Source organism: Cervus elaphus, chromosome 16 (assembly GCF_910594005.1).
Source record: "Cervus elaphus chromosome 16, mCerEla1.1, whole genome shotgun sequence".
NCBI lineage: Eukaryota > Metazoa > Chordata > Mammalia > Artiodactyla > Cervidae > Cervus > Cervus elaphus.
The window spans coordinates 39,104,572-39,116,932 of record NC_057830.1 but is presented as its reverse complement, the minus strand read 5'-3'; the positions used below and the strand labels follow the sequence as shown (position 1 = coordinate 39,116,932).

The 12,361-nt window shown below is 36.8% G+C and overlaps 1 protein-coding gene across 1 annotated transcript in view; it reads left to right on the top strand.

The window, feature by feature from the left end:
* Positions 1–11,607, top strand: part of ADAM28 (ADAM metallopeptidase domain 28) — a 72,408-nt gene extending 60,801 nt beyond the window's left edge. The window contains exons 19-21 of the mRNA XM_043927715.1: positions 6,295–6,403; positions 7,350–7,428; positions 11,375–11,607. Of these exons, the coding sequence (XP_043783650.1) occupies positions 6,295–6,403; positions 7,350–7,428; positions 11,375–11,395 (209 nt within the window). The 3' untranslated portion in view covers positions 11,396–11,607. The remainder of the gene's footprint in view (positions 1–6,294; positions 6,404–7,349; positions 7,429–11,374) is intronic.
* The last annotated feature ends 754 nt before the right edge of the window (positions 11,608–12,361 follow it).

The window sequence follows — 12,361 nt, the reverse complement described above, 5'->3', positions numbered from 1 at the left end:
AGGAGATGTGTGTCCCTGGATTGGGAAGATCCTCTGGAGGAGGAAATGACAACTCACTCCAGTATTCTTGCCTGGAGGATCCCATGGACAGAGGAGCCTGGCAGGCTACAGTCCATGGGGTCACAAAGAGTCTGACATGACTGACCACACACATGCCAATATAATATCCTTTTATTATTGTATCTTTAAGATAAGTTTGTTATCTTAGAGGCAGTCCTTTAATTTTGTTCTTCAAGAATGTGTTGGCTATTAGCTTTTGTACTTCCACATATATTTTACCTCTCAAGTTACACACACAATTCCTGTTGGAATTTAAAGTTAGTCCAAACTGTATCTATAGATTCACTTGGGGAAGAATGAGCATATATAAAATATTGAATTCCAAACCCATTACATGAAATAAGTATCCATTTACTTAGCATTTTTTAATTTTGCCAAATAATATTCAATGATTTTCACTATAGAATTTTTATATACAATATATATTGTTTAACTGGATTTATAAGAAATTAATTTATATTGTATATTTTGAATGGTATTTTTTTAAAAAATATTTTAACTATGACTAGAATATAGAACTTCAACTAATTTTTATATATTTATTTTTATATGAAGCACCTCTGCTAACCTGTCAATAATTTTAGTAACTTATAAATTCTTTTACATTTTCTACATATTCAATCATACTCTTTGAGAAAAATGACAGTTTTGCTACTTCCTCTCTAATATTCACGATTTTAATTTCTTGTACTTTTTTTCCTTGTGCAATGTTGAACAGAAGTAGCAAGAGACAGCAAGCCTCTTTATTTCTTTCCCAATCTTAGGAAAAACTTTCAGTATTTTGCCCTGTTATCTAAAGTTATTCTTTCATATTAGATCCTCTTCATCTAAGAAAATTCACTTCTATTCCTAGTTTAATAGAAGACTCTTGAGTCCCTTGGACCGAAAGGAAATCCAACCAGTCCATCCTAAAGGAGATCAGTGCTGGGTGTTCATTGGAAGAACTGATGTTGAAGCTGAAACTCCAATACTTTGGCCACCTGATGTGAAGAGCGGACTCATTTGAAAAGACCCTGATGCTGGGAAAGATTGAGGGCAGGAGGAGAAGGGGACGACAGAGGATGAGATGGCTGGATGGCATCACCGACTTGATGGACATGGGTTTGGGTGGACTCCAGGAGTTTGTGATGGACAGGGAGGCCTGGTGTGCTGCGGTTCATGGGGCCACAAAGAGTTGGACATGAATGAGCAACTGAACAGAACTGAACTGAAGAATTGTGTCAAATAATTTTTATTTACTGGTTAAGATTTTTAACTCTACTCTGTTGGTATTGCTAAATAAACTGATTGATATTTGAACATTTATCTAATTTTGCATTCCTTGCATAAACCCAACATGGAAATATTTAATAGCTGTTATAGATTCTGATGGGTGATGTTTGCCATTACTCTGTGTTCATGGGTGATGCCTATAATTTTCTCATAGCATCCTTGCTAAATCTGAGTACAAGATTATGCTAGTCATGTTAAACAAAGTGGAGTGTTTTCATTTACTTAAATTCCCTGGAAGAATCTGTATAAGAATGGAAGACTCTCCTTAAACATCTGGTTAGAACTTGTCAGTAAGCCAAGTGGGCCTATATAGTTCTGCACAATATTTTAATTAAAGATCCATCTTTAGTAGTTATAAGAACCTTCAGGTTTTTTATATCTTCTTATACAAGTTTTATTATATTTTACTAGACATTTCCCTCATTCAGTTGAATTTCAATGTTTTAGTTTAAAATTCCTCATAACAAAGGTTTAATCTCAAAAATATACAAGCAACTCCTACAGCTCAATTCCAGAAAAATAAATGACTCAATCAAAAAATGAGCCAAAGAAGTAAACAGACATTTCTCCAAAGAAGACATACAGATGGCTAACAAACACATGAAAAGATGCTCAACATCACTCATTATCAGAGAAATGCAAATCAAAACCTCAATGAGGTACCATTACACGCCAGTCAGGATGGCTGCCATCCAAAAGTCTACAAGCAATAAATGCTGGAGAGGGTGTGGAGAAAAGGGAACCCTCTTACACTGTTGGTGGGAATGCAAACTAGTACAGCCACTATGGAGAACAGTGTGGAGATTTCTTAAAAAACTGGAAATAGAAGTGCCATATGACCCAGCAATCCCACTCCTGGGCATACACACTGAGGAAAACCAGATCTGAAAGAGACACGTGCACCCCAATGTTCATCACAGCACTGTTTATAATAGCCAGGACATGGAAGCAACCTAGATGCCCATTAGCAGACGAATGGATAAGGAAGCTGTGGTACATATACACAATGGAATATTACTCAGCCATTAAAAAGAATTCATTTAAATCAGTTCTAATGAGATGGATGAAACTGGAGCCCATTATACAGAGTGAAGTAAGCCAGAAAGATAAACACCAATACAGTATACTAATGCATACATATGGAATTTAAAAAGATGGTAACAATAACCCTATATGCAAAACAGAAAAAGAGACACAGATGTACAGAACAGACTTTTGGACTCTGTGGGAGAAGGCGAGGGTGGGATGTTCAGAGAGAACAGCATCAAAACATGTATTATCAAGGGTGAAACAGATCACCAGCCCAGGTTGGATGCATGAGACAAGTGCTCGGGTCTGGTGCACTGGGAAGACCCAGAGAGATTGGCTGGAGAGGGAGGTGGGAGCGGGGATTGGGATGGGGAATACATGTAAATCCATGGCTGATTCATGTCAATGTATGGCAAAAACCACTACAATATTGTAAAGTAATAAGCCTCCAACTAATAAAAATAAATGGGAAAAAATTAAAATTCCTCATAATACTTACTTATCTTTGCAATATCTATAGGATCTGTAGCATGATTTTTATCTTTTTTTGTGTTATCCTAACAAAATTTTAAAACTTTAATTATTCTTTATGGTTTGTTTTTTCTTTTTCAAACTTTTTTTTTTTTGCTATTTCAATTTCTGCTTTATACAATCCCCTTTCCTTAAGCTTATTTCATCTTAAAAAAAAATTCTTGAAAGAAATCTTTGCCTCATTACTTTTCAATTTGTAGCCCATATGGCAACTGATATTTTCATAATCATTTGATTCAAATCATTTTCAATTTTCCATTTGCTTTATTCTTTGGCCCTTGAAATGTTTACATGTATATTTCTTAATGTATATGCATATACAGATTATCTAGCTATTGTTAACATTATATGCAGCATAATTCCATAGGGATCAGAAGATCTACAGTATTGGGAATGTGTTGAAATTTATTGACACTTTCTATGACTCAGCCTATGCCCATATTGTAGGTGTTCTGTCTGTGCACAAAAAAATATGTATTATGCAGTTATGTGCAGTGTTTTCCATGTTTTTTAATCCATGTTTGTTAGTTGTGTGTAATATATTAATCCTTATTGATATCTTGTTTGTTTGTTGTATCAGTTACAGAGCCACAAGTATTAAAATCCCCACTATAATCATGAACTTGGCTATCACTTCTGGTTCTATTCAGTTCATTTCAGTTCAGTCCAGTCACTCAGTCATGTCTGACTTTTTGAGACCCCATGGACTGAAGGCTTCTCTGTTTATCACCAACTCCCAGAGCTTGCTCAAACTCATGTCCATCGAGTTGGTGATGCCATTCGACCATCTCACCCTCTGTCATCCCCTTTTCCTGCCTTCAATCTTTCCCAGCATCAGGATCTTTTCCAATGAGTCAGCCCTTTGCATCAGTTGACCAAAGTGTTGGAGCTTCAGCTTCAGCTTCAGTCCTTCCAATGAATATTCAGGACTCATTTGCTTTAGGATTGACTGATTGGATCTCCTTGCAGTCCAAGGGACTCTCAGGACTCTCAAGAGTCTTCTCCAGCATCACAGTTCAAAAGCATTAATTCTTCAGCACTCCACTTTCTTTATGGTCCAACTCACACATTCATACATGACTACTGGAACAATCATAGCTTTGACTAGACAGACCTTTGTCAGTAAAGTAATGTCTCTGCTTTTTAATATGCTGTCTAGGTTTGTCACAGCTTTTCTTCCAAAGAGCAAGCATCTTTTAATTTCATGGCTGCAGTCACCATCTGCAGTGATTTTGCAGCCCAAGAAAATTCTGGGTCTATAAATGCCTATATATTTTGAGACCTTGATATCCTCTTCAAAAAAACTTAGAATTGTATGTCTTCCCAGTGTATTAACACTCTTGTCATTATGAAATGCTTGTGTGTATCTTTAGTTTTCTTGCCTTTTAAAGTCTACAGATCCTGGAGAAGAATAGAGCTGTATCATATTTATTTTGGTCTATATTGTTTTGCTTTAACTTTTTTCTTACTTTTATTTTCATCCTTTCTGAAACCTCATGTTTTACATCTGCCTCTCATTTTAAAAATACAAATATGTTTAAAAATTTTAGATTGATAATAATTTTTTTTAAAACGTGATCCATTCAAATTAAATGTAATTACTGATATACTTGGGTGTATTCTTCCTATCTGGTCTCTTCCTTTTTCTCTTCTTTCTTATCTTATGGGCATCATAAGGATTTTAATCACTCCAGTTTTCTTTTTATTAATTTGGAGATTATGCATTGCATTTATTTTGTATTCTTTTAGTGGCCATCATAAAAATTTCCACTTTATTATTTTTAATATATACTTTACTTTTTAGAGCAGTTTGTAACTCCACAGGAAAACTGAGTAGAAAGTACAAAGGTTTCCCATATATCCTGCCCCACATGTGCACAGTCATCCTCACCACTAACATCCCCCACCAGAGTGGGATGTTTGTTACAGTTAAGGAACCTACATGGAGGCACGATTATCACCCAAAGTCTACAGTTTACATTAAGGTTCAGTCTTGGTTTATTTGCTCTTCATTCTTTTGTGCATTTCTGGGCTTCCATCCAGAATCATTTTCCTTTCTGTCTTTCTGGGTTCCTGCTGTCTCACTCCAAACTAATTTTCTCTCACTCCAGAGTAATTTCCCCCTATTCTTTAGCACTTCTGTGTTTTTAGGAAGCTTTTTTTTTTTTTTTAGTTCAATTTGCTGTTTTTAGTGAGAGAGCTGGTTCCAATTTCCTAGACCTACGTTTCCAGAAATAGAAAAGGCTGTGTTTTCTGTTCAGACACTGCCATCTTCAACTATAAAGCTCCTTCCTGTTATAATACTCTCCATCTGTTATGCCCCAGCTTTATCCCTAGATCACGACCTTTCAAATTATGGGTGTCTTTATGAGTTCGTCTTTATTTCCTCTGGACCATGTCACTCTTTTGAAATTAGCTACAATGTTGTTCTTAGTGCAAGTACATTTAAAAAAAGTTCTGAACATATCTATACTATTTCTAACACAAATGCCTTGGAATTGTATTTCCTTTGGTTTTTTGGATAAAAATTTTTATGGGGGGTAGAGACTATTCAGTATTTGAACAATTATTATCTTGCCTCGAATCCTACTTCTGAGGTCTCTACCTTTCTGCATCCATGTGTGTTCACATTTGTGAGCTTTTCTTGCATTTATGCAAAAAAAAAAAAAAGCATTCTTATTATTGGTTTAGTGATCTCTGTAATAAGAGAGCAGTCAGTAGCTGTTGGCATTGTTCTTCAAACTTGTACCCCCTGGTCTTTGTGGTTTCAGATTATCATGAGAAATTAATATATGAAATAACAAAAGATTAAAGTTGCATTCATTAACTAGGCTGTATATAAAATAGAAAACATCTTATAACCCACCAAATATAATTCTAATATAGAGCAAACATCAGAAGAACACTCACTTATGTCCCATCTATCTATCAGTTATCAATTATCCATCTTTCTCTTTTTTATGTCTCAGCTTCTTATTTGCTCCTGAGAGGAATAGGAATTCAAGACTTCAGGTTACTTTTACTTGCTTTATTCCAAGGCTGAATTTTCAAAAATGTTTCTCTCCTCTTCTGCCATCCCCCTTACTTCATATACTTTCTGATCTTCCAGCCTTTTGTTTTCAATTTATTCCTTCTAAGAATTCTCAGTTATTTTGATGCTTTACCAATCTCATGTAAAATGTTCTGCATAGATATCTTCTTTAGCCCCTTTCATGTAAATAACATTATGATAATCATTATTAAGATACATTTTCATTTTACTGGCTATGAGAGATTTTCCAGGGAATGCATGTTCTTTGGAAAAAGGATCGATGATGTTTGCGATAAAGAAATCAGGACCAGTGTGATGTGTGTTTGTGAATTGATCGTATTTTCATGAGGCCCTTGTTCTCCTTGCTGCAGACTTCTCCACTGTGGTTGGGGTGCTCTTCCCTGTGACCGTCATATTTGTGGTGGTTGCTATGGTAATCCGATGCCGAAGCTCCAGAGAAAAGCAGAAGTTAACCCAGAGGTAGGCCCTGCTTTGGGGACAGCTAATTCACTGTAAATGTAAGGACCCAAATTATCAAATTTCATTTCATTTTAGTTTGCTTCAAATACTCAGAAATAAGTACAGATACATTATTCTCAGCCCAGATGCTTGGTATTCTGTTTACTGGGACATTTTTCACAGGAAAACCTGCTTTTTTTCTTCTGTTCATCTCTGTTTATAATTCATAATAAGAAGAACTCTCATTATTAAAGACTTTAACACTCATTAGACAAATACAGTCTTTAAAATGTATTGATGACAGCTTTATGGCAAGCACCTTGCTTAGCCCTTTTGCATATATTATGTCATTTAATCTTCATAAGAACATTTAATCTTCACAAGGAAATAAGGTTTACTTGTTAGTATTTCCACTTTATAGATGAAAAGGTATTATATATTTATCCTCACAGTAACCCTGCAAGGTTAGTGACTTCACATTTTTACTGATGTGGAAACAGAAACTCAGGGAGGTAAGCAATTATGTTTAAAGTCTTACAACCTAAGTAATGGAATCTAGATTTGCACCTACATCAGTCAGTCTTTCAAACATAATCTTGACACTGCAGTATCTTTCTAGCATTTTCAAAAGACTGACTTATTCACTCAGAATGGGCTTCTGATAAATATTGAATGAATAAAATAAATCTCTATTTATTTAAAAGGCATAATTTAGATAAAAGTTGGACTCAAGACCATCATTACTAGATATCATGGCTCGGTAGAGAATCACAAAGAAAATCAGTGGTGATGATTATGAATTACATAAACGGGAAATCCAGAGGATGTCCTAGGGAGCAGATGAAAAGCCCGTCACTTACCAAGAAGGACACAAAAGGGCAAAGGAAACGAGCAGACTTCTCTCAAATCTCCCTCTTGTGGTAAAGACACTGCTAAGTCACTGTAAATGCTATGCTTTCACATACAGGCCACTGTCTACCACTGATGCCGGCCCACACAGTCAGAAGAGGAAACCACAGATGGCGAAGACTGTTCAATCCCAAGAGGTGAACCATAGTCTGTAGTGTGTTTGCTGGGGAACCCAGCTTATGATCCTCTCTCTCTCTTTAATTGTCATTTCTAGTCAGCAATGTTTTACAAATCTATCTCACTAGTGTGTAGTACTAGTATGTAGCAAGGACCACAGACTTTGTAACTACACTTTCAGAAAGTTCGCCTTTGCCTTTTGTTAAATGCAAAAGAATCTCTCTAAAATGTAGAGGCCACTTTGCTGTGGTTTACAAAAGGCAAAGAGAATAAGGGAAAAAAAGAAAGGCAGATGCCAGCTTCCTCTCCCTCTCTTTGTCTCTCTCTGTGTGATTCTAGGTCGATTCCTTATTCCTTTTGCAATATCCTGATAATGACAATAATTTGTATACTTGTGGCTTCCCATGTGGTGCTAGTGGTAAAGAATCTGCCTGCCAATGCGGGAGACACCAGACGAGGTTTCGATCCCTGGGTGAGGAAGATCCCCTGGAAGAGGGCATGGCAGCCCACTCCAGTATTCTTGCCTGGAGAGTCCCATGGACAAAAAAGAGTCTGGCAGGCAACAGTTCAAAGAGTCAGACATGACTTAATGACTATAACAGCAACAACTTGTACACTTGTATGACAATACATGTAATATGTATAATCCTTAATGCCCTAGTTGTGTCCTGCAAGTTTAGAAATTTAGATAGCAATTGCTTAAGGATAATGACATTGATTACAATGTTTTTGATGGAAACATAACCATCTCTGATAGCTCTGTACCCAGCAGAGTGCAGAGACTGGGTCACTATGATTGTTCCTCTAGTCTCTTGGTGCCAGCTTATTTCTGAGCTCACATTATCAGAAAAGATGCTTATTTGGAAGCTGAAATTAGGAAACTTATTATTTCATTTTTAAAAATTTATATATTTTTATCAAATGAAAGATTCTTTAAATCCTATAGTGCTTTACAATTTTCAAAGTTTCATATAACTATTTTATGGACATATGATGAACATAACTTTCTATGTCTGTTGGCATTGAGTTTATTTCTGAACTGTATGTCCACATCTAAATGAAAGCAGGAAACATATGTGCATGCATGCTAAGTCACTTTTGTCATGTCTGACTCTTTGCGACTCCATGGACCTTAGCCTGTTTGGCTCTTCTGTCCATGGGATTCTCTAGGCAAGAATACTGTAAGGGGTTGCCATGCCCTTCTCCAGGGGATCTTCCCAACTGAGGGACTGAACCTGCATCTCTTGCATCTCCTGCACTGGCAGGCAAATTCTTTACCCTTAGCACCACCTGAGAAGACTTGGGAAGCCCATATGTAAATATACAGGTTTAGATTATTCCTAGTTTTCCATATCTGAAAATGATTTAGTGAAAGTCGCTCAGTTGTGTCCGACTCTTTGTGACCCCATGGACTGTACAGTCCCTGGAATTCTCCAGGCAAGAACACTGGAGTGGGTAGCCTTTCCCTTCCCCAGGGGATCTTTCCAATCCAGGGATCAAACCAAGGTCTCCCACATTGTAGGTGGATTCTTTACCAGCTGAGCTACATAAGCCTTTCTTTTAAGCACACTTATTTTCAAGGCCCCATTTTTTAATTAATTTTTTTTTTTTTACCTTCTTGCTGCTGCTGCTAAGTCACTTCAGTTGTGTTTGACTCTCTGCAACCCCATAGACAGAAGCCCACCAGGCTCCCTCGTCCCTGGGATTCTCCAGGCAAGAACACTGGAGTGGGTTGCCATTTCCTTCTCCAATGCATGAAAGTGAAAAGTGAAAATGAAGTCGCTCAGTCGTATCCAACTCTTAGCGACCCCATGGACTGTAGCCTACCAGGCTCCTCTGTCCATGGGATTTTCCAGGCAAGAGTACTGGAGTGGGGTGCCATTGCCTTCTCCTACCTTCTTGCTAGCTACCTACAAATCCAAGTTTTCCTCCACCACTGATTTCTACATCTGTATCATTCTATTTTCTTGTAAGTATCAGATGGTCACTGGCAATGTTTGAAAGAACTGTTGTGCCCAATGTGAATGATGTCTTCCAAACTCTGGGTTCCATTTTAGGATACTCTAAACCCACACCAGTGTTCTTGCCTGGAGAATCCCAGGGACAGGGGAGCCTAGTGGGCTGCCGTCTATGGGGTCGCACAGAGTCTGACACAACTGAAGCGACTTAGCAGCAGCAGCAGCAGCAAGCTAACTTGAGAGATGGTAGCCCAAAGGAATATTGGAGAAATCAAGGCCTCCTCACTATCTATAAATTAGTATGGCTATTATTTTTGACTGTTAAAAATAGTTCTGTTGTGTAATTGTTAAAAAGGGATACATAATTCTGCTGTAGAAGATGAATTGTCTCCTTCAAAGGATAGTCTCTAGATGCATAGTTTGGAGGGCATAAAACTGTGTTATAAATTAGATTTTGCTTCCTTATTCTAGATAGAATAAGGCTTCTACTAGTCACAGTTTTCTAGAGGAGGAAGTGTATGAAAAAGAGTCCATAAAGACAAATCCAGAATAAAAACCAACACCCATGAAGAGGTAGAGTCATTCACTCAACTGGGTGCTGAGAATCTTGCCTCCTACTTGGGACTCTATTGTGAGTAAATGAGAAGGAACTAAAATTTAAGGTCATTTTTTCAATGATTTTTACATTTTTTGCTGGGAAAGCAAGTCGTATGCACATGGAACACCTGTGTTGTGTGTGCTTCGTTGCTCAGTCATGTCTGACTGTTTGTGACCCTCTGTCCATGGGGATTCTCCAGGCAAGAATAGTGAGCTGGGTTACCATGCCCTCCTCCAAGGGATCTTCCTAACTCAAAGACTGAACCCAGGTCTCCCACATTGCAGGCGGATTCTTTACCGTCTGAGCCACTAGGGAAGCCCCTGGAACACCTAGCTCCTCATATGTGATGGGTGCCAAAGTAGATGATACTACAGAGAAAAGTATGGTGAAGGGATAAGGAATGGGGTACAAATGGTGCAGTAAGAGGAAAATCCGCTAAGTGGTTGGAATCTGTACTGGACCCTGAGAGTCAGGTAGAAATTAAAATAAGTGGCCGAGACTTCCCTAGTGGTCCAGGGGTTGGGACTTCACCTTCCAATGTAGGGGTACAGGTTCAGTCCCTGATTGGGGTCCTAGGATCCCACATGCCTCATGACCAAAGAAACAAAACATAAAAACAAAACAAACAAACAAAAAAAAGAAGCAATATTGTAACAAATTCAGTAGTCTCTAAAAATGGTCCACATCAAAAAAAAAATTTTTTTTTAAAAAGTAAGTGACAAGGAGGTAAGGAAAGACTAAAATAAGGAAATGAGTAAAGACGAGAATTGAATAGCATTTTTAATGCCGACCGTTATTTTTGTTTCTATTATAGCATAGAAACATAAGACTTTCTTCTACTGTTTTCAAGGATAATCCAGTGTCTAAACCTAAGATTAGTGACACATAGTCAAACTTTACAATCTTGTAGCAATCAAGGACAGAAATTCTAACCATGTCTTCCAAGAGGATGTTCAATGAGGACAGTATCTCTATAACTGTGCAATAGGCTTTAGCATCTGTCCACCCTCTAGTTTGGACAATAACCAAGAGAAAGAAGATGTAAGGGTCTTTACTAGAAAGTGATGACCCCAATATTCTTTGTTTTCTCAGAAATATTACCCAGGGATCATGAAAAGGAAAAAAAAATTACCCACAGAAAAACACTCAGCATGACATCACTGTTCTCCTGATCCCCACCTTCTTTCCTATAAGTACCCATATGGATAGTTGGATCCCAGTGTGATGTTTTTCTCTTTTTCTTTCTCTACCCTCCCATGTTTCCACTCCTTCATTGTGAAGTATCACAGAATCTATAGAAAACGATGTGTGACTACAAATAATTCATTTTAACTTCCTAATAGTTAAAGGTTATAGAATGTCTACATTTTTAGGAAAAATTCATTATTTAAGAGTTTTCTCTTTCTTTAGGACTCCAATCCAAAAATCTGAAGTAACACCTAAGCAAGTGTTGCCGGGTAAATGATCAGCTTGGAAGACTGGACAATCTGGATGGAAGAGAAATGTACTTACTTCCACACTATTTTTTGCCATCTATACCCAGCAAGGCTACTATTTCTTGATTATACTTTAATGACACAACATTTCAAGAGAGACATACTCTTAATAATCTTTGTATGAATTAAAATTTTCTCTTCTCCATACTTACAGGAAAGAGGATGATTCTAAAGAATGAGCTATGATTCTCTGATATCTCTAATTAGGTGAATTTCCTAATCTTTTCCACACCCCATTTTTTACCATGATGCTGGCTAATATTTGTTAAAGGACTTATGCACCTTTATTTTCTCACTCACTAGGAATTAATTCACCCTCTAATGAAGATAAGAAATCACAGGAAACTAGGAGAAAATTGCACAGTCATCATTAGATAGCAACATCTTAACTGTTTGAACCATGAAACTGTCAAATTAGAACCTTTAGTTACAAAAAAAAATTATATAAATCTTCTCTGGTTTATATATCTTTTTCCTACATTATCTTCAGTAGTCCTTATTAGCTGTGTAATTGGAAGTTCACTATAATTGATTAAGAATTTATTAATTAAATTTTTATAGAAATTTGTTTAATTCAGTTACTGGCAAGCATAAAGTGAACATTACTAAGTAGAAAAGTTTTAGTTAAATAAATTAATAACATAAACCAGAAATAAATTACTAACATAAACCAGAGTTTGTAAATTGGTGATTTGCAGGATGTTTTTGGACTACAGATTTATTTTATTTGGCCTGAATGATTTTGGCCAAAAAAGTATTTTCAAATGTTTTGAATGTAATGCCAATATTTAAAAATTGAGAAATCTTGCATAAACATCCAGATCACCAGCATTTTAAAAGTAATCAAATGGTTTGTCAACACTGCAATCACATTGCCCACAGTAACCATTAGCTTAGTTGA